The sequence below is a fragment of the Urocampus carinirostris genome, chromosome 11 (assembly GCF_059441175.1).
Source record: "Urocampus carinirostris isolate Australia breed hairy pipefish chromosome 11, RoL_Ucar_1.0, whole genome shotgun sequence".
Classification (NCBI taxonomy): domain Eukaryota; kingdom Metazoa; phylum Chordata; class Actinopteri; order Syngnathiformes; family Syngnathidae; genus Urocampus; species Urocampus carinirostris.
The window spans coordinates 452,563-476,598 of record NC_142359.1 but is presented as its reverse complement, the minus strand read 5'-3'; the positions used below and the strand labels follow the sequence as shown (position 1 = coordinate 476,598).

Below are 24,036 nucleotides of genomic sequence, written 5' to 3'. Positions count from 1 at the left end.
TGGAGCCACTGCTGGAATCCACAAATAAAGCTGGCTCCGTTTTCAGGGACCGGCAAATAAATAAGACTTTAAAATCAAGTGAACATTTCTTTATCCCTGTAAACCAGGGGAGTCAAAGGCATTGCTGCCAGGGGGCATGTCACGGGCGGCAGACCGGGAGATTAAAGATAAAGAAAGGGAGGGAGGGAGAGAAAGAGAGAAGGAAAGAAAGATCAAGAGAGAGAGAGAGAAAACAGGGGAGACAGAAAAAAGATATAAAATCAAAGAGAGAGAGAGAACTCAATAGAGAGAAAACAGGGGGATAGGAGAGAGAAAGAGACAGAAAGAGAGACAACAGAGAGAAAGGGGAAGACGGAAAAAGAAAGGGAAAAACAATAAATGAGAAAAAGAATGAGGAAGAGTGAGACAGAGAGAGAGAAAGATAGAAAAAGAATGAGAGAGAAAAAAATGACAGAGAAAGAGACAAAGAGAGGAAGAGATCAAAAGAGTGAGTGTGAGAAAGACAGTGAGAAACAGAAAAGTAAAGAGAAAGGTAGAGCGCAATGGAGACAGAGAGAGAGAAAATAGGAGAGAGGAAGAGAGACAAAGAAATAGAAAAGAGAGAAAGAAGGAGACAGAAAAGAAAGAAAGAAAAATATAAAAAAAGAAAGAAAGTGTGAAAGTGTGAAAGAGAGACAAAGGGGGAGAGGGACAGAGATCCAAAGAATGAGAGAAAAGAAAGAGACAAGGAAGAGAGAAGGTGAAAAAGAGAGAGAGAGAGAAATGGAAAAAGAGGAATAAAAGACAGTGAGAATGAAAGAGAAAAGGTAGAGAAAGAACGAGAGAGAGAAAAAAAAGAAATGCTCAAGCTGTCCTTTTTGGAGAAATATATGTCTATAAAATGTACATTGCATGTCTTTAAAACCGCACTCGCTTTAATCTCACCGGGCAATTCAGACTCCATTTTGTTCAACTTTCTTTAAAGCTAATATTTGACCACTAGATGGCACTGTATTGTCTCATGCAAACCAAAACCAGTGCCCAATGAGCAACATGACAGCCAAACATGGTGGCGACGGGCAAGTATGGATTCCGCATTTCAAATCCATTTTTTGGAGGAGGCACTAAATACCACACGCTGTCCCTTTAAATGCAAATTTTGCAAGTCGTCTTGTGATTGGCTAAATGTCTGGCGACGATAGTTGACAATAGAATTCTTTGTCGACTATTTAAATTGTCGCTTATGTCCGCGGGTTTGGCAGCAGTGGATGGCGGGCGCAGGCCTTCCTCTTTCTTTCGATAAAACTTGTGGTAAAGGTTACGCGATTGGGTCCTGATTCCGTTCTGGTCTTGACAACCTCAAACCACGCACTCCCCCTTTGAACTTGGACTTGTTAGGACGGCACGACACAACAAAATATTTCCATTTATATTATTCATTTGATAGGCAGCACTTCTGAAGCTTCTGAAGGCCCGGTGGTTAGCGCGTGTGCGGCACAGTTCTGAGGTCATGGGTTCAAATCCAGTGACCAACCTTCTTGTGCGGAGTTTGCATGTTCTCCCCGTGCTCGTGTGGGTTTCCTACGGGCACTCCGGTTTCCTCCCACATTCCAAAAACATACATGTCAGGTTGATTGGCCGGTCCAAATTGTCCCTAGGTGTGAATGAGCGAGCGAGTTGTCTGTCCCTGTCTGCCCTGCAATTGGCTGGAAACCAGTTCAAAGTGTCCCCTGCCCACTGCCCGGAGATGGCTGGGATGGGCTCCAGCACCCCCGTGACCCTACTGAGGATAAGCGCCGCAGATAATGGATGGATGGATGGATTATTCATGATCCCAAAGGTGAGAACCACCAGGAAAAGTATGTGTGTGTATTATAAAGAGCGTTTTTTGGGTTATTATGCATGTCATAATAAGTCCTGTCATTGAATTTCTGACTTTTGTTGTGCGGAGCTGTTCCCTTTTCTCGAGTGCGGACGTCTGTTGACACTTGCTTTTCTCCTCCTCCATCTCAAAGTTTGTGTGAGAGAGAAAAAAAACCCTGAAACAGGAGCTTTACGGCCTCGATGATCTTGACTGGGACCCGCCGCAGCAGCAAGTCAAGTCAGGCAAGTCCGGGCGTATCCCGTGACGCCGGTTGGCCTTCTTGATCGCGGTTAGCGTGTCCACCGGAAGAAAAAGTAGGAGGGCAGGTGTCGGCAACTGACGGCAGAAAAATGTTGATTTGCTTTTTAGCCTCTTGCTACAAAATGGAGGAAGGAGTCGGCACAGGACGTTGAGCCAAAACAGTGGGAGTAGAGAGTTGGCACAGAGCCAGGGAAGATTTGTTTGTTGGGTTTTTAGAGACCCAATTGAAGGATTTTATAAGATTGACTACAAGTTACATATATTCCGTTTCATGCAATAAAGATTTTCACTGAGTGGGCTTTGGTTCAATGTACAAGGTCAGGGCAGGCTGTTCGAAATGCATAAGATTTTGTCTAGGGAATTTTGATAACAGGACTCGTGGAGGCGGCGTTGTTTTGGGAAGCCAGACATCAAGGCGCTGGTGGATGAGATTGTGAAGCCCAGGGGGGCTTCCTTGGCACGCCCATGGGAGGAGCCAAGACACCATCTTGCAGGGAGACGTGGGCCAACAAGATAAAGCTAAAGGACTTCAGAAGAAGGCTTCACACACACGCAATCCAACGTCACTTCTTCAGCTGCCTCCGATGAAATACACTTAGTTCTTCTGTTAGGGATAATAAATCCTCCCTCGTGTGGAAGAGTCGGCTTCCTGGTCATTTTTCTCTCAAGAAACGAGCGCGCATCAATTGTTGGATGAGAGTAGGTTGTGTTTGGTTCATGGAGTCAGATGACTCATTCGAACAATTTGGTAAACGATACATTTCGATCATGAATTCCCAACACAATTTACAAAAACATGCACAGCCGTTGTGTGTATATGGGTCATATCTCGTAAAGTTATCATCGTATTAGAAGTGTTTGTGTCAGGAGGACCAGAACAGAGCAGGAGACCCCAGAGCGTTCGTTACAAGTCTTTTATTTGGGGAAGCGTACAGGGTTAGCGGGAGACGCGATGACCGTCGAACGTCAGCAGCAACGCCGTGAAGACAACTTCGGAACACGTAGCCAATCGTAGCGTGGGACGAAAGCAGGTCAAGTTTACCGGGACTGGAGAGAAGATCGTAGCGTGGGACGGAAGCAGGTCGGATCGGAGGCAGGCAGGCAGAATCAGGTAAACAAGAAGGCACAGGTAATCGGGAGAGTCATACGGGGTACAGAAGTAATCCTCAGACCAAGAGGTCTCTGCGTAGCGTGCTTAAAAAGGGAACATAAACCAAACAGGGAGCGCATTCCAGCGCGTCAGATGATTACCCCAGGTGGCTCCATTTAGGTAATCATGACAGTTTGCTAAAAATGCCTAAAAGAGACTCCAAGTTTGCTTCTACTGGTTCAAGCTAGTAATGTTACTTGACTTGAAGGTCTTTTACTAATGTTCGCATGGACATGCACCTTCTTCATTCCCTGGTTTGATTTCCCCCCATGATCCTGCACATAGCCCCCTCTTGGAAAATCCTGGTCCACTTGTGACTGCAAGAGTCAAGAAGAAATCTGCAGGCTCTGGAGCGTTTTCCATCCGGGCCCCGGGGCTCTGGATTGTTCTGCCCCCTGAAATAAGACACACTTCTCTTCTGAAGCTTACGATGGATGCCGACCTCCTATTTTTCTTCTCCTGTCCTTTACGGCTGCCTGGTTGGTTGGTGAAACGAGGGAGAAGGAAGAATTGAGACCAGCTACTGGATCATCATTTGCATCATCCAGCCGGCTGTTACCCTAATGCAACATCGACTGCAGCCTGGTCATCCTAGAAAGGGGATGGTCTCTTATTTTCCTCATGTTGGGGTTTTTGAGTTTTTCCTTGCACACATGTCGGTTTCAGATCAGGGTAAGGTGTCATAGAGGCCTGCGCAGTCCTTTGTGACATTGTGTAGTTAAAGGTGACCAAATAAACGAGACTTGACTAGCAGATATTTTATAATAATAATTATTAAAAGTCAAGTCTGTTACGATTACTGATGCGGGGCACCTGAGGCTGCCCCGTTGGCGGCAACAGCCACGGACCCTGATTGGCTGTTCAGGGTCTTTTTAAACTCTTCTCTTCCTGAAAGAACCCGTCAGATCGTCTGCAAACCTATGCTCCTAGCTAGGCACGCTTTTGTGACTCTCTGACTCTATCCTACCCTGTTTTCCTGCCCGATACCTGTTTCTGACCTGCTTCTGGACCCGTTTCTGCTTTTGCTCCTCCGTCCTGGCCATCGACCTGTTTTGCCCTGTTTCCTGCCTGATACCTGTTGCCGACCTCTTTTCTGGACTCGTTTACGTTTTTGCTCCTCTGCCCTGGACATCGACCTGTTTTCTCGCTCTCAACGACTACATTTGCTCGACACGGAAGTGCCACTTCCGCATTCCTGCTATCTGCTACCCGTGACTGACGATCGTCGGATCGTGGATGCAAGTCCTGTTCTACTTCTTAATAAAAACTGAGTAAAACGAACGCAATTGGGTCCCGTCTCCGTTCCTGGTCTGTGACAAAGTCAATTGGTAAAGCACAAAGTGACATAAATTCCACCGTTCTGCCAAAAGCTAGGCTATGTCACACTTGTTTACTTGTAACATGGAAAGGGCTCAATTCAGGAGTTGATTACTGAAGAAGATGATCAGAGTAATTTGAATCTCTGTACACACAAAAAAAACCTGAACTCTGAAATAACCTCATTTCAATGTGCTGTTCTTAGTGGTGTTTATTTTTCATAGAGTTGAAATGAAGCTCCTATAACTCTTAAATGTATATCATAAGTATTCATAGATGAAATAGAGTTAACATCACATGATTAAAATATGTTTTAGGCCAGCAGAGAACGCCTTGTAGGCCCTGACAGCCAGACCACTGACACTCGGCTCAGCCACACAACAACCTGAAAAAGTATTTTTACTCAAGTACACGTCGTGAAAGTAACGCCTCCTCAGCTCCGTTTCGTGTTACGAACAGGAGCCGGCGTTTGCGACGAGCGCCGGGTTCGATACCCCAGCCAACGTCACGTCATCTGCAGGGCGCACCCTCCCGGTCTCGCATGTTCCAGAACTCTCTGTATCTTCGGCTTTTTGGAGGCGGAGCCAGAATGTTATGTTCAAAGTCGATATTGCGAACCAGGCCTTTCATAAAACCAAAAGAAAAGTTTCTTATCTGCGTGAAAGATAAGCTCGGCAATGGCCGACTCTTCTTCTTTGCGGTCCGCCTCTTTGATTTGCGAGACAGAGCGAATTTCGAGACATAGTCAAGAGAACTCAAATTGCACAGACCCTCGTACCATCAAACTATTCATCGGACTATTTTTCAGGAGTGGAGGTAACTCAAAGTCAATGTAAATGTAAATGTTCTGCATTTCTATAGCGTTTTTTAAGACAATGAAGACCTCCCAAAACGCTTTACAATGTGCTTCACACTTACCCATTCACACACACACTCATACACCAATCGGGAGTCAGCCATGCATGGCGACAACCTGCTCATCAAGGTTTGAAGGTTTTGTAGTGAGTGATACAGTTTGGGCCAAGTTTTGTGAATGTTTGAAATCTAAGAGCGCCGACTAATCAGAGGCATAATAGCACAAGCCAATAAACGCGATTCAAAGTTTACCACACCCACCATGCGTGCTCATTGAGTGTCAAGGCCGGCTCCGTAAACATAGTCCCAGAGTCAAGAAACGAGAAGGAAACGAAGCTTGCGCCGAAGAAGGGCAGTGTATCACTTGTTTGGACCTTTTTTGGTTTTGACAAAGCAGACGTGGAACGGAAAAAAACGCCCGTTGCAGAATTTGCCCTAGATGGGGATGATGCCCTGCTCCATCTCGTCTACCTGTTCAGTCAATCGTCGCCTTTAAAAGGGACAAAAGTGTGAAAATTCGATTCATGGAGCAGCATTTCTGCAAAACAGTTTGGTTTAAGAATCTATTGTTCATAGTGCTGTTGAAGTAAAGCCTTCACAGAGGAATCAAAGCTTTAAAGTTCAACTCTTTGGTTAGATCTTAAAGTTAGATTCGATTTAGTGCAACAGAGCCAACTCAATCCTAATTGTATATAACCAAATACTGCAAACTGTAAGGATATTGTTGTCACGGTTGCCAAGGCGCCCAATTGGCCCCGCCCGTGTGGCGCCAGCTGCGGCTCGTTGACAGATTGGCTTTCCGTCTATTTAAGCTCAGTGCTCTCACTCTTCCTTTGTCAGTCCGTCAACGAACCTTTGCCCCGCAAGACGTGGGTTTTGACTCAGTCCTGTTTCCTGTTGTTATTTCCTGTCCTGTATTGTTCCTGTTTATTTTGTTCTGTTTGATATCGGTTTCCAGTTTTGTTCCCGTCTAGTTTGTCCTGTTTGATTTCGATATCCTGTTTTGATATCAATCCTGTCCGTCCCGTCCGGTATCGACCCCATCGGTCCGATATCTGCTCAGGCAATTGGTATCGATCTCGTCGGCCTCTGGCTTCCTGTCATTCCACGCCTGACCGCTGCCTAACGTGCATGACTCCCCATTTCCCGTAAAATAAAAGGCCTATGTGAGAAACGTTACGCGATTGGGTCCTGATCCTGTTCCGGTTCATGACAATTGTTGTATTTTACCTTCGGAGCAGACTGCATTAAATAAGCCAGAGAGAAAAGAGTGTTTTTCACTGTGTGCAGATATCCGCCCACCTCTAATGCTCACTCATTCAAATTGCTCTGGGTGCTCCGCTAGAGCTTTTTGGTTTTAACGTTTGTTTTGTGGCTATTCATGATAAAGTGTCTCAACAACGAACATAGATTGTTAAATGAGCTATCATAGAAAGGATGATTTTACAATTTACAGCCAAAATGGGGTTGTGTTGGTTGACTGTTAACTGTGGTTGAAGGCAATGTTGACAGAAAAGGCGAAAGTGCGCTACTACCGACTAGGCGGGACTCAGACTGTCCCCGTCGGCGTGTCCATTTCAGCGCGGCTAAATATAAAGACGGGTGAGTTGAAAATTCACTAAGTAGCGCGTATCATGTGGCTTCGGTCACCTCGACGCCGGCATCGAATTCCACGTTCTGCTGGCAGGCGGCTGTCCCAGATCGAATGTGGGAGAAGCACACACCACGTCATATTCATCATCCAATCTTACATATTTCAATCTCAGTGTGAGTGGGGGACAAATGTAATGAAATTTCACACTCCCAACAGACAAATCCAGCTGGGAATGTACAATAACTTGTGAAAAAAAACTGAAAAAAACAGACATTCTATACCAGGGGTGTCCAAACTACAAGTCCGTTTTTATTGGCCCGCAGCAAATTCTGAAAATATAGTTGAATACGGCCCGAACATGGCGCTTGAGCTCAACTCTGTTTTAACACTGGATGGAGCCAGTATCGGAAAAGGTGCTTCTACACCCGTACATTTGGGATCCCCTGAACTGGAAAACATTGGAATTGTGTTTTCTTTGCTTATTTCATGAACCTTCTTGTCATTCATTTGAACTGTCATTGAATTCAAAGTGTATTACTGTCTAACTTTTTTGGACACAAAATAGATTCATTGTTAAATCTAACCCCTTTCAGTGCAGATAAACGTCAATTTTGCTACTAGAAATAGGTTAACAACAGAATTAGAGTAGATGACCAGCTATCAAACTGAAAAATATATAAAACATCCATCCATCCATCCATTATCTACAAAGTTTATCCTCAGTAAGGTCGCGGGGGTGATGGAGCCCATCCCACCTCTCTTTGGGCAGTGGGCAGGGGACACCCTCAACTGGATGATGCAGGGCACACGGGGACAAACAATTCGCTCGCTCATTCACACCTAGGGACAATTTGGACCGGTCAATGAACCTGAAACACATGTTTTTGGAATTTGGGAGAAAGCCGAAGTGCCCGGGGGAAACCCACAGGGAGAACATGAAAACTCCACACAGGAAAGTTCAATCTCATGACTTCAGAACTCTGACGCACACGCGTTAAGCACTGCCCCCCCGTGCTGCCCGAAATGAAACATATTTAACAAAGTTAATATTAGCACTCCTCAAACCTAAAACAAGTCCAGTAGCTTTTCCTTCCTCTGTCTGACAGCATAGGAGCTACACTCAGATATTGCTGAGGTTTGTATTCCAGACTCTATCGCTATATACAAAAAATGTCATCAAGATTTTTTTCTCCTCCTGGCCCTTTCAAATAAATCTTTAAGCCAATGCGGCTCAAAAAGTTTGCCCACCCCTGTTCTATACCTTGATCGTAGCTAGTGGTTACGAATCAGTGTTGCGCAAGATGGATTGGATGTGCTCATCTGATTTTTAGAATCAGAAAATGAATGGAATAGAACAGGGGGGTCCAAACTTTTGAGAAAGCGGAGGCCGGATTTGAATAAGTAAAAATGTGTGAGGGACGACTCTTCGGCACGGCGTTCTTTGAAAATTAACCCTCCGTCAAAGGTTCGCAGTGCTCGTCCGTCAGACCTCGAAGCTCGCCTTTGTAGCATTGTCATGGGACTCTCAGGAAAAGGCGCTGCAGTTCCGTGTTGCTTCACCTTTTCACAGCGCTCATTTCCGCTTAGCTTTTTGTAGTCAGCGTGCTTCGTCTGGCAGTGCCTTTCGATATTAGATTCTTTGAAAACAGACACAGACTGGTGGCAAATGAGGCAGATGCCGTTGATTTAGGTGAAAAGATACTTGAGATTCCACTTGTCCTGAAAGCAGTGGCTTTCACCGTCGCCATGTCGGGAAACGAGGTGGGCTAAAATTCTCACAGAAAGCCAAGGGCAAGGCGTTCAAAGGGCTACTCCCATCTTTTTCTCAAATCCTGTATTTTTTACTATGAATGTAGAGTCACCTTTACTGGACCAAACCGGTCTTTGGATTTGGCTGGAATAAAATACAAAAGGATTCTTCAGAACAGGAGGACCCAATTGCGTTACGTTTCTCAAGAGTTTTTTTAAAGGAAAGAGGAAGGGCTGCGCCTACGATCTGGCGTTCGCTAGGCACGGAAAGCAGGTCGCTCTGAACGCGGAAGTGGTTCTTCTGTGGCAAGTGCTGGCGGTGTCGGGAACGGAAAACGGGTCAGTCGCCGGGACAGGAGAGCAAAAACGTGGTCGTAAGCGAGTCGTAAGCCAGGAAAGGAGCGTAGACGTGGTCGGGGACAAAAAGAGGTCGAAAGCCAAGACGGCAGAGTAGACGTGGTCAGGATCAAAAACGGGTCGAAGCCGGGGGACAGACGGGAGCAAAAAAACTGGTGTGAGTCAGGGTCAAAAAGTGGCTTGCCTAGTGTTCACTGAGGTTCGCAGACGGACTGACAACAGGGGACGGATAGGAGTGGGTTTGAATAGGGACAGGGGAGCCAATCAGAGTTCGAGGCAGTTGGCGCCAAAGGAGCGGGCACAGCTGAATCACATTGGTAATCATGACACATTGGTCACATGGTCAAGAGTGTAGTACAAAGGAATAGAATAGTGTGCGGCACAGTTCTAAGGTCTTGGGAACCTCCTGTGTGGGTTCAAATCCAGCTACTGGACCTACTGTGCGGAGTTTGTATGTTCTCCCCGTGCTTGCGTGGGTTTCCTCCGGGCACTCCCTATGTGTGAATGGGCGAGCGAGTTGTCTGTCCCTGTGTGCCCTGCGATTGGCTGGCAACCAGTTCAGGGTATCCCCTGCCCACTGCCCGATGATTGCTGGGATGGGCTCCAGCACCCCCGCGACCCTACTGAGGATAAGCGGTGCAGCTAATGAGATGAGATGAGATGAGATGAGAATAATTTTCTTGTCATGGATATCAACGTTGCAAAAAATTGGATGCAACTGGCTTAGACATGGCATTCCAGGGTAAACATGTTATAAAGACTCAAAAGCAAAAAATATGATTAAAGGTTGTCAGAACAAATAGGCAAAATTATTTACAAGGTAGTACTTAGAGATTGGCCTAAGATATAATAATAGTGCAATGAAAAGCAGTGTAATAGCATTTAGCAACAACAACAACAAATCCAAATCGTTGAATATTTTCACAATATCGGGCTGATGACATTTCAATGTATTTTCCCGTCCACTGGCGTAACCTGCAGCCATCAAAGGTGACACGTGTTTTAGGGAAAGTCATTTTCCTTTCCGACGTTGGTCTTCGCTCACATTGCCTCGTGGTTTGGAGGAAACGTGACGGTGGCCACGACAAATTGCCCTCCTTTTTTTCAAAGCGAAGCGCTGCGTTTGCATGTTTTTCAATCATCCTCTCATGTGGAAATTGGGCAATAAATTCATCAGTCAGCATGTTGCACTTTCATATTGTTTTTTGAAATCTTGGAAAATGGACGCAAAACCTGGAGATACTGTAGCAGTTATTAAAATATCTTATTTTTATTCTATACAACATGTTTTAAATGAAAAGATCTGAAATCAAAAATAAATCAAATGGTGTCTGATTCATGTGATTGATTGCCTCTGATACGAGTTATTTACTCAAAGAGACAAAGAACCTTTGAGCTTTCAATACAGGGGTCAGTAACCTATGGCTCTTGTCGTGAGTCCATCTGGCCTCAGAGATAAAATATGAATGAATGAATACTTTTAAATAAAATAGAACTCGGACTATTGTTTACGGCGTTGTTGCAAACCAGTAGATATAGCATGTGTAACGCTGAGTATGAATATACTTTAGTCCAGTATATAAAGAGCACAGTTTTAACTAGTTTACAGTCAAAGTGTCACACCAACAGACCCACCAAAGAATCTTTAAATAACCTAGGTTCACTGTTGAGATCCTTTGTGATGAAAACCCACAGAACAAACCACGAACACCCCATAACTCTAGCAAAACACCCAGAGCAATGGGCAGAAGTATACAAAGCACTCCTTCTCGCCCAACGCCGTCTGCACTGAATAGATGGGTTACCTCGTTTGTAGTGTTTTGCGACATTTTACTCGCACCTTGTTTTGAAACCATTCTTTAGAACAAAAATGTATAAGCCTCAACGCGCTTAAGTAACTGCAAGATGAGGACAAATCGTATGTGGTATATCTAAATTGATATGGAAGACGCTCTGGCAATAGTATTATTTTATAAATTTGATAAAATCATGAAACGTCACACAGTGAAATCAAATGTGCTGAAGAATTAGCTTCAGTCTGGAGGGTGGGTTTTGCCATTTGGTTGAATTTTGTCTTCAAGTATGTCGTGTGGCTCTCCCTTTTAAAAAAATCAAAATATTTTTACTTTTATGGCTCTTTGGAGCAAAAAGGTTCCTGACCCCTGCTTTAATATGTGACAAAAGCAAAGGACATAAGGTCCTTGCCACAAAGTTTCCGAGAAAATGATCAAAGCCACAAGTGATGCAAAGCGAATTGTATATAACAGGTCTACTCTAAATTTAAGAACAAAATAGTTTTCCCTCAGAGTTTTAAGATCTAGTATCAATATTGCCACATACACAAAATGCAAAAGCTCATCTATGAAGAGCGAGATGACGCTTTAAACGGAAGAACAACAGTGACCAGATGGTGAAAGTGCTGTATTTGAGTCAGATCAGAAGGGTTCTCCTGCTCCTGGTAAACATGGATTGTAGTACTCCCTCCTCTATGAAGCGCCTTTTGTTACATCCTTCTCCCCACTAAGGACTGTAAAATCAAACTGCTGTTTCAGCATTTGGATCCTCAACATGACAGTATCTGGTCTCTTCAGAACCACATAAAGACGCTCAGGACTATATTCACGGAGGTTGCTCCTGATTGTTTGGTCTCGTTTCTGAACGGGCGGGTTAGCGTAGCCTTTGTGTGGTCCGCATATAAACCTCCAGACCGCCGACATTTGGGGAAAGAAAGTGAGCCCGGGCCTGCCTTCGGGAGCCAGGCCCGGCCTCCCCCCCCCCAGTGCCGTCGGTGGGCTCCCGACATTCTTTCCCTTTCTGGCGTTCTCGTGCGGTTTCCGCTTAAAAGCTTCCATTCATGAAAGCGAGCAAACCATAAGGGCAGGATGCTCCACCCTCCACCTTCCTGCTTCATTCGATGATGCAAAATCGGAGCGGAACGTTCGGTGCTTCCCTAGTTTAGTCAAAAACACAGCTAAAAACACAGTCATCACCTCAGCCCAAAAGATCATCGGCTACTCTTTCCAGTCTAGAAGACATTATCGAAAGCAGAGCCATTTACATTATAAAAGACAATAACCGAGCCGGCCGTCGGCTCTTTGACCTGTTACCCTCTAGTAGGCGTTACAGGTCCCTCAAATCTAGGACAAACAGGCTCCTTCTCTTGGCAGTGCCGTCACAACCCTAGACGAATGCACAAAACTGTGAAAACATATCTTGCGCCAATTTAGGGTTTAATTCTCTTTTTAAATAAATCAATTCATTGATTAAAATATGAATTATTATAGGGCAGCACGGCGGCGCAGTGTTTAGCGCGTGTGCGGCACAGTTCTGAGGTCATGGGTTGTAAATCCAGCTACCGGACTTCCTGTGCGGGGTTTGCATGTTCTCCCCGTGCTTGGGTGGGTTTCCTCCGGGCACTCCGGTTTCCTTCCACATTCCAAAAACATGCATGTCAGGTCAATTGGTTGGTCCAAATTGTCTGTAAGTGTGAATGAGCGAGCGAATTGTCTGTCCCTGTGTGCCCTGCAACCGGTTGAGGGTGTCCCCTGCCCACTGCCCAAAGATAGCTGGAATGGGCTCCAGCACCCCCGTGACCCTACTGAGGATAAGCGGTGCAGATAATGGATGGATAGATGGATGAATAAATACATATACATATAATTGACCTCAATTTAACTTTGGTTCACAGATCTTTTAACTGCCAAAAAGAAGTGAGAAGTCAATTTTGCAAGAGCGAAAATCCCCCAAGAGTTTCTGTCGAAACCTCGACTGTGAGCATGTTGCTGTGCGTGGGGGGAACATGAGTGAACTTGCAGTGAGCTGAGAAGTCGTCACTAACAACAGAGCGAGGGACCGAATCACTTTCTTCCTCGAGATTTATAACCGCTCTACCTATATATTGGCGGTGGGGAGGATGACAAGGAGGGAGACGAGGGTGAGGTCCTGAACCTGGAGAGGTGGTGTGGAAAAAACAACTTAGCACGTCTCCAAGACAAAGGAACTTTTCCTGGACTGCTGGAGAAACAGCGCCACCCCTGGCCCTCTCTACATCAACGGTGTGCAGTCATTCAAATTCCTTATCTTGACGGACTTTTCCTGGACAACCGACACGACAGCCTTGGTCAAGAAAACCCAGCGACGTCTACACTTCCTGAGAGTGCTCAAAAAGGAACGGCCGATACCTGCTGGTGACCCTGGAGAACCTGCCGACCGGTGCGGCAATCGAGTTGCACCCAAGCAGACAGGAAGAGGCTGCAGAGGGTGACTAAACTGCACAAAATATCATTGGCAACCCGCTGCCCTCCTTGACTGACATTTGTAATACCGGATGTCTGAACAGAGAAAAAAACCACGGTAAGGACATTCCTCATCCCGGCTTCCATCTGTTCAACCCGCTACCATCTGGCAGGTGATACGGATCGAAACTAGCCAAAACAAACAGACTCAGAGACAGCTTATTTCCAAAAGCTGTCACAATATTGAACTCAAATCTGCACTCAACTGAAATACGTCGATATGGGTGTCAAATGAATCTCTTTGCTATCTCAGGTAATCCCTATTTCCCCTGTTGATAACCAATATTCATCATTGATCGCTGCGATTACAGCTACTGCCTACTGGGGTTTTATATTTTTTTCTGTCTTGTGTTGTGTTAATATATCGGTAAGGGGGCCCTATCGTGGATGCAGAGCCGGAGCTAAGGTGAAGGCTAAGCGGCTAGCGGCATTATAAGTCTTCGGTACCGTCCGTCATCATGGAAAATGTGAACTCTTTACCAAATAAGAGCGACGAACTGGCTGTGCTGGTGAAAAACATCAAAGCGTACAGGGAATGCTCACGTTTAGCATCCCGGATGCTAACGTGGAGCTAACCGGCTTCAGCGCTGTTAGGGCAGACAGAGACACTTTAGCCTGCAGGAAGTGGAGAGGAGGCGGACTCGCCATCTACGTGAACACAAGGCGGTGTCACCCTGGGCACAAAGATTTCCATCTGCCGCAGGGACGTGGAACTTTTGGCCTAGCGTGTGACGTCATCCACTCCGCTGTTGCTAAACTACAACACAGCACCCCGAGGCCATCCTGTTAATCTTTTAATAAACAGCAAAAGGATACTGCTGAAAGTGTGAATTTCCCTACAGGGATGAAAAAACTATTTATCTATCTAATATATCAGTAATGGTACATACTTTTAAATGAAATGAGTGTGTTTGCACTATATGGGTCAGCTTTGAATTTCATGACACAGTGTAATGACAAAGGTGTTGCAGTCTATTTGATGAATGAATGATGAATGGATGAATAAAGTATCTATCTATCTATCTATCTATTTGATTCGATGTGAAATTACTCTGTAGATAATGCCGTATTGCACCCCATAATACATGTTATTCACGCTGTGAGGACGTTAAAAGTTTTAGGGTGGTGACGGAGCACCAGGATTGGGTAGGGTTACTTGAACTGGATTACTTTCAATGACTTTTGGATGACTCCAATAGCAAATATGCGAATAAAAGACAAAAGAAACTAAATAGGAATAAAATGACTCCATTTTGTGCAGGAATACATGGAACGGCAAAAAGCTGTTTGGATTGATTTTCATTTTGTTTCTGTGGCATTTGATGTTCGTTTTGCCGGAGATCAAAGAGATCAAAGCCAGGAGAGAAAGCTTACCACGTGTTGTGAGTCATCATTTGATTCATATTTAGGTTTTTTTTGTCTTTTATTAGCATATTTGGTATCGGAGTTATCCAAAAGTCATTGAAAGTAATCCAGTTCAAGTAACCCTACCCGACCCTGAGGAGCGCTCCAAAGGATTGCGCCGTGATTGCAGAGAGCACTCAGCGGGTCACCGTGACAGTTTGCAGCAAACAAGGTGGAGCTTGATCTTGTATTTTTCCACTCATTGGCCCGACAACATGCTTCTCATGCAAACCTTAGCGTTTTCAGTGACTCTTTGCCTGCCTCCAGTCTCAAGGACCTCCCCGTCATCCATTACGGACGCCTTTCTTTCCCGTTTTGTTTTGCGTTCCTGTTTTGTATTCTCGTCTGGAGTGACCGGCCTGACCCGCAAAATAAGTGGAGGTCGTAGAGTTAAGGTGGAGGCTTTCTACAACAATAGCCGCCGCAGACTTTTGCGAAGGCGGCCGCAAGAATTTCATCATGACATCATTGTAAAACAAGAACGTGGAATTGACAAAGCGCTCCAGTCAAAATAAGAAAACGACAAAGCCGTCGATCAACATACAATCCGATGTCTGGATCCGCCCTCTAGGTTGAATTGATCCTATTTATTGCCTGTCTTTATTTACTGCGTTGTAAAAATAGTGCCATTAAAATAACATTTAGCAGCCACAAACTCCCTAAAATATGTCACAAGGTATATATGTTCACAGTGTTTTTAGCAGTACCAAAAAAAGAAAAGAAAAAAAAAGTCACGAGATATGTTTTCACAGTTTTAGGGTTGTGATGGCCTTGCCCAGGGAAGAAGCTATCACTCATTAAAAGAGTAAAATAGATAAATATTTGTGTATTAAACAATTCCTTTTTTTATAGATTTGTTTTATAGGTAATACAACAAACTAAATGTCAATTTATGGGTTTTATGAAGCAAATAAGCAAAAAAAACCAACATTTTTTAGCTAAATATCCGGCTAACATTTAGCTTTGTAGCTAGAGAGCTATTTTCCTACCTTTTGAGCTATTTAGCAAGCTGTTTAGCTAGCTTTTTACATTCTTTGCATGCTATGAAGCTAACATTTTACATTTTTATGAGTTATCAAGCTAAATTTTGGCATCCTTTATAGCCGGCTAGTTTTTTTTAGCCTTCATTCTTGCGGTTTAGATTTTATCTCCCTTTAATTTTTTTACTTGTTCACCTTTCTTGCTAGCCATTTAGCTAAGTCTCTATTCTAAAAATAATTTTTTTAAGCTAAATATCTGGCTTACATTTAGCTTTGTAGCTAGAGAGCTATTTTCCTACCCTTTGAGCTATTTAGCAAGCTGTTTAGCTAGCTTCTTGTATTCTTTGCATGCTATGACGCTGACATTTTATATTTTTATAAGTTATCAAGCTATTTTTTGGTGTCCTTTCTATCCGATTAGTTTGCTTTTAGCCTTCATTCTTGCTGTTTATATTATAGCTCCCTTTTATTTGTTTACCTTTCTTGCTAACCATTTAGCTAAGTTGCTATTTAAAAAAAAAACATATGAAAGTGGGTGCCCCCTGCACTCATTCGTTACAAAAAGTAGCTGTACGCTCGAAAAGGGTCGTAGACCCCCGATTTAAACCCCCCCAAAAGACGATCGGCACTATTTTCCCACAACACTAATAAACCACCGCGCCTGAACGCAACACGGTTTCACGCTATGTGGTGATGTTTATTTCCAGAGCCGATGACGTCAGAGGCAGCCGGCGGCTGCCATTGGTCAACTGTTGTTGCTGTAGCAGTTTGTGTCGTCGTCTTTGGGAAAGAGGGGGGGAGGGGAAGGAGCTTCCTATAAAAGCCCCTCCGCCCCCTCTGAAGCCTCACTCTGAAGAAAGTGGCGTCAGGGAAGGATCTCGTGGGCCATCCGCATCTATTTACCAACAACAAGCTTCTCGTGCGGATCATTTGGAGAAGAGCGCGCGGAAAAACCCCTCAATGAGCACAGGGGACCTAGGCACTCGGATACAAAGTGGAGAACAACACCGGGCCACCGAGTCTCAGTGAGCAAAGAAAGAGCGTGGCCATTCGCTTCCTCAATGCATACCCTTTGTGCCCGGGGAAGTATGAAACCCGAGATCACCGCCGCCGTGGCGTTTTTGACCAGATTCTTGCGGGTCAAAGGACACGTCAACGATCGCCAAGTCCAAACCTTCAGCCAGAGTCTACAAGACATCTTGTCGGGTAAGCGAAGGGGGGGAAGAGACCAAATCGCCATTTTGCTTTTTCTACACATGTCGACAACGATGTGTCTTTTCATTCTATATGAGAATTCTTCTCTTTCGGTTGTTTAATGCCTCCGAATTGAAGGCACAAAAAGCCTTCTTTGTTCTCGCCAAGATCAGTTACACCGATAGGGGGAGGGACCCGGGGGGGATGGTGTACTCAAATCCTACAATCCTACCATTTCTAAACTCAAATATTGTTTATTTTTTCTATCAACTTCGAGTTTAAGCAAGAATTTTATGTTCAGAGTGAGGAAAAGAGTGAAGGCGTACGAGGAAGTGAGCCTTGCTCGACAACAACAGCGAAGCAAAACAATGACGTCATGTAAAGTCCTTAATGATTAATCAAGTCTTTAACGAGTATCATTAGAGATGTTTAGTAGCTTTCATGATCATACCTGTTAAGAAATAGAGTACACTGTATTACCGTTTATCTACGTGATTTTTTTCAATATAAACTTGCTTATTTATTCCATACGTTAAAAAAAACATCTTTTAAATAAATGGCGTACACCGTATGAGCATTTTTGTTAATATGAACTTGCGTATTATAGGCGACACTGAATTGACTGGAGAAATATCCCGAAATATGTAACTTGTTTACATTCATCTTTTGTTTTTATTCTTCATAGTCTGTCTTATAGTGAGTAAAAAAGTGCCGCCGAGTGCTTGTAAGCGTTATTATCGCGTTATACTCACTACCTTTAAGTTTATTGCTCCTTTCAATTCTTTGTGTATATGTGCAGCTTTGATTTTCGTGACAATAAAGGCATTTTATTCATTATTTAGGGAAGCAATTGTCTAAAATTGCCAGGTATGCATGAAATTCCACTTAAACAACATCTTTAAAATAAATAAATGAAAATATGATATGTTCTTTCATTGGACTATTATTATAGCACAGTTTGATCTCTCAGCATTGCTTCTTTGATATTATTTCTCACTTTAAAGTCTTTATGAAATAGAATCATGTTGATATGACAATAAAGACGATTCAATCAGAAATATTTTAGTCACAAATTCACAATGCAGATGATCATCCATATTAGCAGAATTGAATTGAAGTCCTACTTTAGAGAATTAGGACTTTTTGTTCCACTCTGATCCCGCCGTAAAGCTGCTATACATCTGCCGGACTCGACGTATGGAACAGCAGATGATGACCTACATTCGGAACGTTACGCCACCACCAGGCTATTCGCCAGTAAAATCGGATACCAACATTAGCTTGATGGAAAGGGCCCAAAGCGACAATGGTCGTGGTCAAAGATCTGAAACATTTCATATGTATCTTCTAATCTTCTTGTTTTCTTTTATCCTCACTGTTAAATGTGATCCTGGAGTGCCATGCCCAATTTCGTTGTCACAATATGTTCAACCCACTTTGGAACAATGACAATAAAGGTAGATTCTATTCAAAGACGACGCGCAAGTTTTGTCGGTGGGGGGAAAAAACACAAGGCGCTTGGCTTGTAAACACAAAAAGTTTCTGCAAAATGGCTTCTGCTGTTGGTGGGGGGGAGGAGGCTGTTTTTGCAGAGCCCGAAGCAACACATTAAAATATTTGGCGGACGTGACGTCAATGGCGGTCGAGCGGTGTGGGGTGAACTGAAAATAGGCTCGCCGTCTACGGGAAACGGGGGCTTTTCCTTTAGCTCGAGTTAGAAATGGAATTAAATCGGTCTCTATTGTCCTTGATACATGTTGTGAAACATTGTATCTAACGAGATTAGATGTGGCACTCCGGTATAAAACATGTATTCTATAAAGGTATTCAGCTCTAAGGTATAAAAACAAAGCGCAGACACATACAAAGAAGTTACGATGTACTATTTTTTCATTGCACTATTACTATACCTCAGGCCTGTGCAGCCCTTTGAGACTCTTTGTGATTAAGGGCCTAACAGATAAACTTGACTTGACTAAGCACAATGTTCCCAAAAAATGTTTTGCCTTTAATTATGAGTCTTTTATATTTCTCTTCTTTGTTGACACTTTGTGTAATGACAACAAAGGCTTTACATTTTATTCTTTATGATGTTCACCCCACGGTGCCATGTCTAGTTTTATTGCATACAATGTTTCATCTCCTTGGTAATAATGACTATGAAGACTATTCTCTTTGAGATGTCCTTAAAAGGTCAAAAGTAAAATGTTTTCTGTATGAAGTAGAGAGGGAGGCTTAAATTTTTTTTTCCTTATTCACTTTTTGTTTTCTTTTTTTAATCAAGTCAAGTCCCATTTATTTGTTTGGCCCTTAATCACAAAAATGTCTGAAAGGACTGCACAGGATTACTATGACACCATCGCCTGATCTTAAACCAACACGCGGGCAAGGAAAAACTCAAAAAAAGAAACCTTGGGAAGGGGCCTCACAGGTGGTAATCCCCCTTCCAAGATAACCAGGGTTGAATAGATTTAGCATTGAGTCACAGTACACAAACATTGTAAACGTCAAAAAAAGAGAACACTGGGTGACCATATAGTGCACATATACACTAAGAATTAAAAAGTAGCAAAAAACTTAAAGGTAGTATAACGCGATAATACCGCTTACAAGCACTAGGCGGCACTTATTTACTCACAATAAGACAGACTTTAAAGAATAAAAACAACAGATTAATGTAAACAAGTTATATATTTCGTGATTTTTTTAAAAATATTTTTTTTGGTTTTTCATTGATTTTGTTTCCTCCTTTTTTTGTCTGTTTTCATCCTTGTTTATTTTATTCTTTCTTTTCCTTCACAATAGGCTGTGCAAAAAATTTAGAAAAAGAACGTGCGCTTTGTAGTTTGTAATCTTCTTTGTGCTTTGTGGCATTTGTTTTCGGTTGTGCTCCACAATACAGCGACATCTAGTGTTCATATAATACACATTGTCCCTTTAATGCAAGTAAAGCCCACACAAGTGATCAATACATTTAATGACTGATTTTCTTCTGAATTCCTGATGTTTATTTCCCATTTTGAGATCTTATTTTGTGTCGAGTTTATTATGTATTTTCTATCAAGAACTGTAAAGACTTTTTACCACTTATTACCCAGACCCTAGCTCTGGAGATTTGGAACTGGATGCTTTTGTGGCTCTGCCAAACAGATGGGCCAGTTTATTTTTCCCCTCGGCCTTGACAGTCTTCTCTGGGACAGTTTGGGGGTGGTAAGGTTGTTGATGGGGGAGGGTGACGCTGCTGTTTTGTTATTACCCTGTTGTTGAATACAGGTGGTGCCTTGCACAATGGCCTTACTCGGGTCTTTGATTACAATGCCGTCTGTATCCGGGCCATGCATGTCAAACGTACAGCCTGTTGGCCTGTTAGATGATTTAATCTAAATTTCTGAGTATGTCAAAAAAAAGGCAGTCTTTAGGTCCGTTTTATAAAAGTTATGTTCTTTTTTTCATAGAGAAGTGTTGAGTTTGTATAGCGTGAGTTGCTTCAGGTTTAAATTGCATTCATTCAACTGTTAAAATGAACCTGTTGACACATTCTATGCCAAAGGAAAATCCTTTCCTTATTTTTAATGAATAAATGTGTTGTTTCAAAGAGATCCATTGTCATTCGTGATTATAATATATAGGTCAGTTTACCATTGCTGAATGAAAAGCTAAACAATTGGAGTTGATACTCGTACTCGTATAATGAATAAAGTCTGGTTTCATCCCCAGAGCCAAACTGAGCAGGACATCCCCTGGACTAGAGAAAACCAATGTGGTTGAGATAGAAAAAGCATTTATTTTAAGCAAAAAAATGAAAATCAGCAAGAAAAGGAAGCTTGAATAGAGGAAGGGAGGAGATGTGTATTTTCTGCCTCACAGCCCAAGCTACAGTCAACACTTTCAGTAAATGCCCGAGGGGAACTGAAAGTAATGGCGCCGTCACTCCGAACTGTGGAAAAACTTGCACAAAACAGGATCCTGTGCCTTTAAGAGTAGGCGGAGTCCCGCCCCCCCAGATGGCTGGCTGAGACTTTGTGTTTCAGTGTTTTTGTTCAGCTAGTCATGGGAGACTCTGTGACACCGACTGCAGGGGGGAGGGATTGCGCAATTCAATGAGTCCTTTTTTGTCACGTACGCACAGGGCGCTGATAACGGCCTGTTTTATGGCTGCTTATCAGGAACGGAGCAGGTGGTGGTGTTTTTCTTCACTTGCCTCAAATACTTGTACTGACCACAATTGCACTTAGCCACAGCTGGTCTGAATATGACAAAAAGTACTAACCAGAGACAGACTATCAATGATCACGCACGACAGACAAAAACTCCATAGCAATCGCTAGCAAGACATTGCTTGAAACTAGAGAACCAAATGATCCCTTTTCTTTGTTTTAACGCCACCTGGTGGCAATGTGATTCACAAAGGACAAAACGAGCCGATCTGAGTGGTCTGTGCAACCCTTTTGTGATGAAGGGCTAGAAGAATAAACATGACTTGACTCCAATGATGAATTGTTGTCCATTCCCTTTCCAAAAATCTGTGAATCTTATTAGAGGTCGACCGGTTATCAGGCGGGCTTATTATCAGCACCAATATTTGGTCATTTGAAGGATATCGATATCAGCTTTTTTTTAAATTTGATGGACGATAATTAAGTCCTATGCAGTTAAGACTCTCTTGCTCCCACTCCCCGCCCCCTGCTACCCTCCCATGCCTTCTGATTGGATAAGTGACCAGAGGCGGAGCTGCCTAGCGGCAGCTCAGCAAACTTGTCCCGACATGCCTGTGTCTGTGACAGAAAATGGCATGTTTGTGATTAAAAGATCGTGTACAAAGTGTAGTTGACTTGTCTTAGAGAGCTACGTTTGGGTTAAGACTGATAAATTAGCACTTATCATAACGTTAGTTCGTCAAACAAGCGTGGCTGTTTGTGATTGAGCTGAAGCATAGAGGGCACGTCAAAGCTAAAATGGCCCAGACATTTTCTGTATTGCAGCACCGAATAACCCGTTCTCTCCCTTTGTGTTCCGGCAGAACATTACAAGCACCACTGGTTTCCTGACAGACCCTGCAAAGGTTCAGGCTATCGTTGCCTCCGCATCAACCACAAGATGGACCCTCTGGTGGGGCAGGCGGGCCAGCGCATCGGCTTAACCATCCAGCAACTCTACCTGCTGCTGCCCAGCGAACTGACGCTCTGGGTGGACCCCTTTGAGGTGTCCTACAGAATCGGCGAGGACGGTTCCATCTGCGTCCTGTACGAGTCGCAGCCTTTGCCGGCAGTTATGCCAGGGACGGCGGTCGCCGGCTCGCCTTCGGGAAGCGGCGTCTCCGGGAACCAATTGATGGACAGTCCCATCAGCTGCAAGGAGGAACTGATGGTACTGGGCAGAGCCAGTCCCTCCAAAGCCTACAACATGATGACCGTGTCCAGTTAAACGGTGTGCACTTTCGGCTGGCCCGACCAGTCGGATCAGGGTCACACCTTGGTCGGTCAACCTAAATTTGACCGGATCAGGGGAAGCCTTATACGAAGCTAAGATTATGAAACAGAATAGTAAAAGGAGAAACAGAAAAAGAAAGAACAGGATCTGCTCTATTATCCAAGTTCAGGAAACCTTGTAGGTTCGATATGTCGCCGACCCCCACGCCACCACCATCCATTATCCCCATTATCATCTGTTCTGTTGTGGCATTTGGATCCGCTGGCTACTCCATTTCGCAGGACAGTCCTTGTGAAGATGGAACTGCAAGGGTAGCACCACCACCCTAACGGGACCCTCACATACCCCAATATAAAAGCGTCATCCTTCACAGGGTGTCAGCATTGACTTTGCACTTTCCTTGTGGTTACTATGGGTACATGCTAAACGCATCACAGCAAAAATGAAATACGCCAAATAGTAAGGACCTTATTCCTTAAACGATCCCCCTTAGTATTGAAAGTTTGATTCATGGAGGAGAAGAGTTGAGAGTTTGGCCCACAGAAGGAAAGTATCTCCACCCTATTTTGGCTCAAATCTCTTTCCTTACCTGCCAGCAACCGGAGCAAACCTCAACTTTTCCCCCGGTGACTCAAACTAAATGTGCAAGTGTTTGCGACACCCGTTGCCTACGGATATCGGCGCGTTTGCCGAAATCCCACCAACATCTTCTGCGTAGCTTTCCGGGGGCACTCCCTCCCCCTCGATCGAATGAATGTTGTGGAAATTCACAATCGAGCTCTTGCGCAGACCGTCGTCCTGCCGTCTCCCGTCTCGCCAAATTTTCAAAGCGTAGCGAAGAGGAAGGCGCCCATTCGACCAAAATCGAAACGAATTGACAATGAATGAATGCACTTTGACGTCGGATTGTTTGGGATGTGTACTTTAAAGAGAAATCGCCCGCATTCCATCCTTTCGAATGTCAACTTTGACAGCGTTTATTTTGCATCCTCTTCATCCGTTTTTGTTCTTACTGTAGCTCACCGATCGGAATAGACGTCCGACGGGAAGCGCGAGACTGGATTTTGAGTCTATTTTTACACTGTATTTCAAAGCTTTTGAAGATGGGAGGATGTTTGGCACTGCTCATGAAGCCCATGTACAGGTTTATTCCCTAGGGTCCGGACCGAGTGACGGGGGCACGGAGCACTGACGGTCAGATGTGAGGGATTTGAATTTTGAAAGCAACGCCGGGCCTTGTCAGCCCTTTATTTTCCAAAGGGAAGATTTTTTTTCTAAGCTTTGGAGGCGCATTTGCCTTACCTCTTCTCAGATGATGAGCCATTAGTGATTTTGAAGAGGCCACCAGCCAAAATGCTGATTTTGACTGCCCTCACACCGCCCGGCAGCTTTGCCCTCATCCTTGTCTGACTTTGAGTGCCTCAAGTGCCACCTATCACGTCCGGACTCAGACCTCCCTTTCAGCTAAAAGCGGCACCAGAACCGCTAGCCTAACAGCACCCTCACCCCAACCGTGCAGGTAGACTTAAATGTGACACATATCACCGTCTATTAACCAGGTAGCAAAGGAGTTCCGGGAGTTTAGTAGAGGAGCAAGGCGGGGCCAG

The 24,036-nt window shown here is 44.1% G+C and overlaps 1 protein-coding gene across 1 annotated transcript; it reads left to right on the top strand.

Annotated features, from left to right (window-relative positions):
* The first annotated feature begins 16,628 nt into the window (after positions 1-16,628).
* btg1 (BTG anti-proliferation factor 1) lies at positions 16,629-23,526 on the top strand. The gene is made up of 2 exons (XM_088348472.1): positions 16,629-17,011; positions 22,020-23,526. The coding sequence occupies exons 1-2, from the start codon at positions 16,867-16,869 to the stop codon at positions 22,421-22,423; spliced, it is 549 nt and encodes a 182-aa protein (XP_088204598.1). The 5' UTR covers positions 16,629-16,866; the 3' UTR covers positions 22,424-23,526.
* The last annotated feature ends 510 nt before the right edge of the window (positions 23,527-24,036 follow it).

Coding starts and splice junctions, on each gene's coding strand:
- btg1 (XM_088348472.1), top strand. CDS start 16,867: ATGCATACCCTTTGTGCCCGGGGAAGTATGAAACCCGAGATCACCGCC. Junction 17,012..22,019: donor TCTACAAGACATCTTGTCGG/GTAAGCGAAGGG, acceptor GTGTTCCGGCAG/AACATTACAAGCACCACTGG.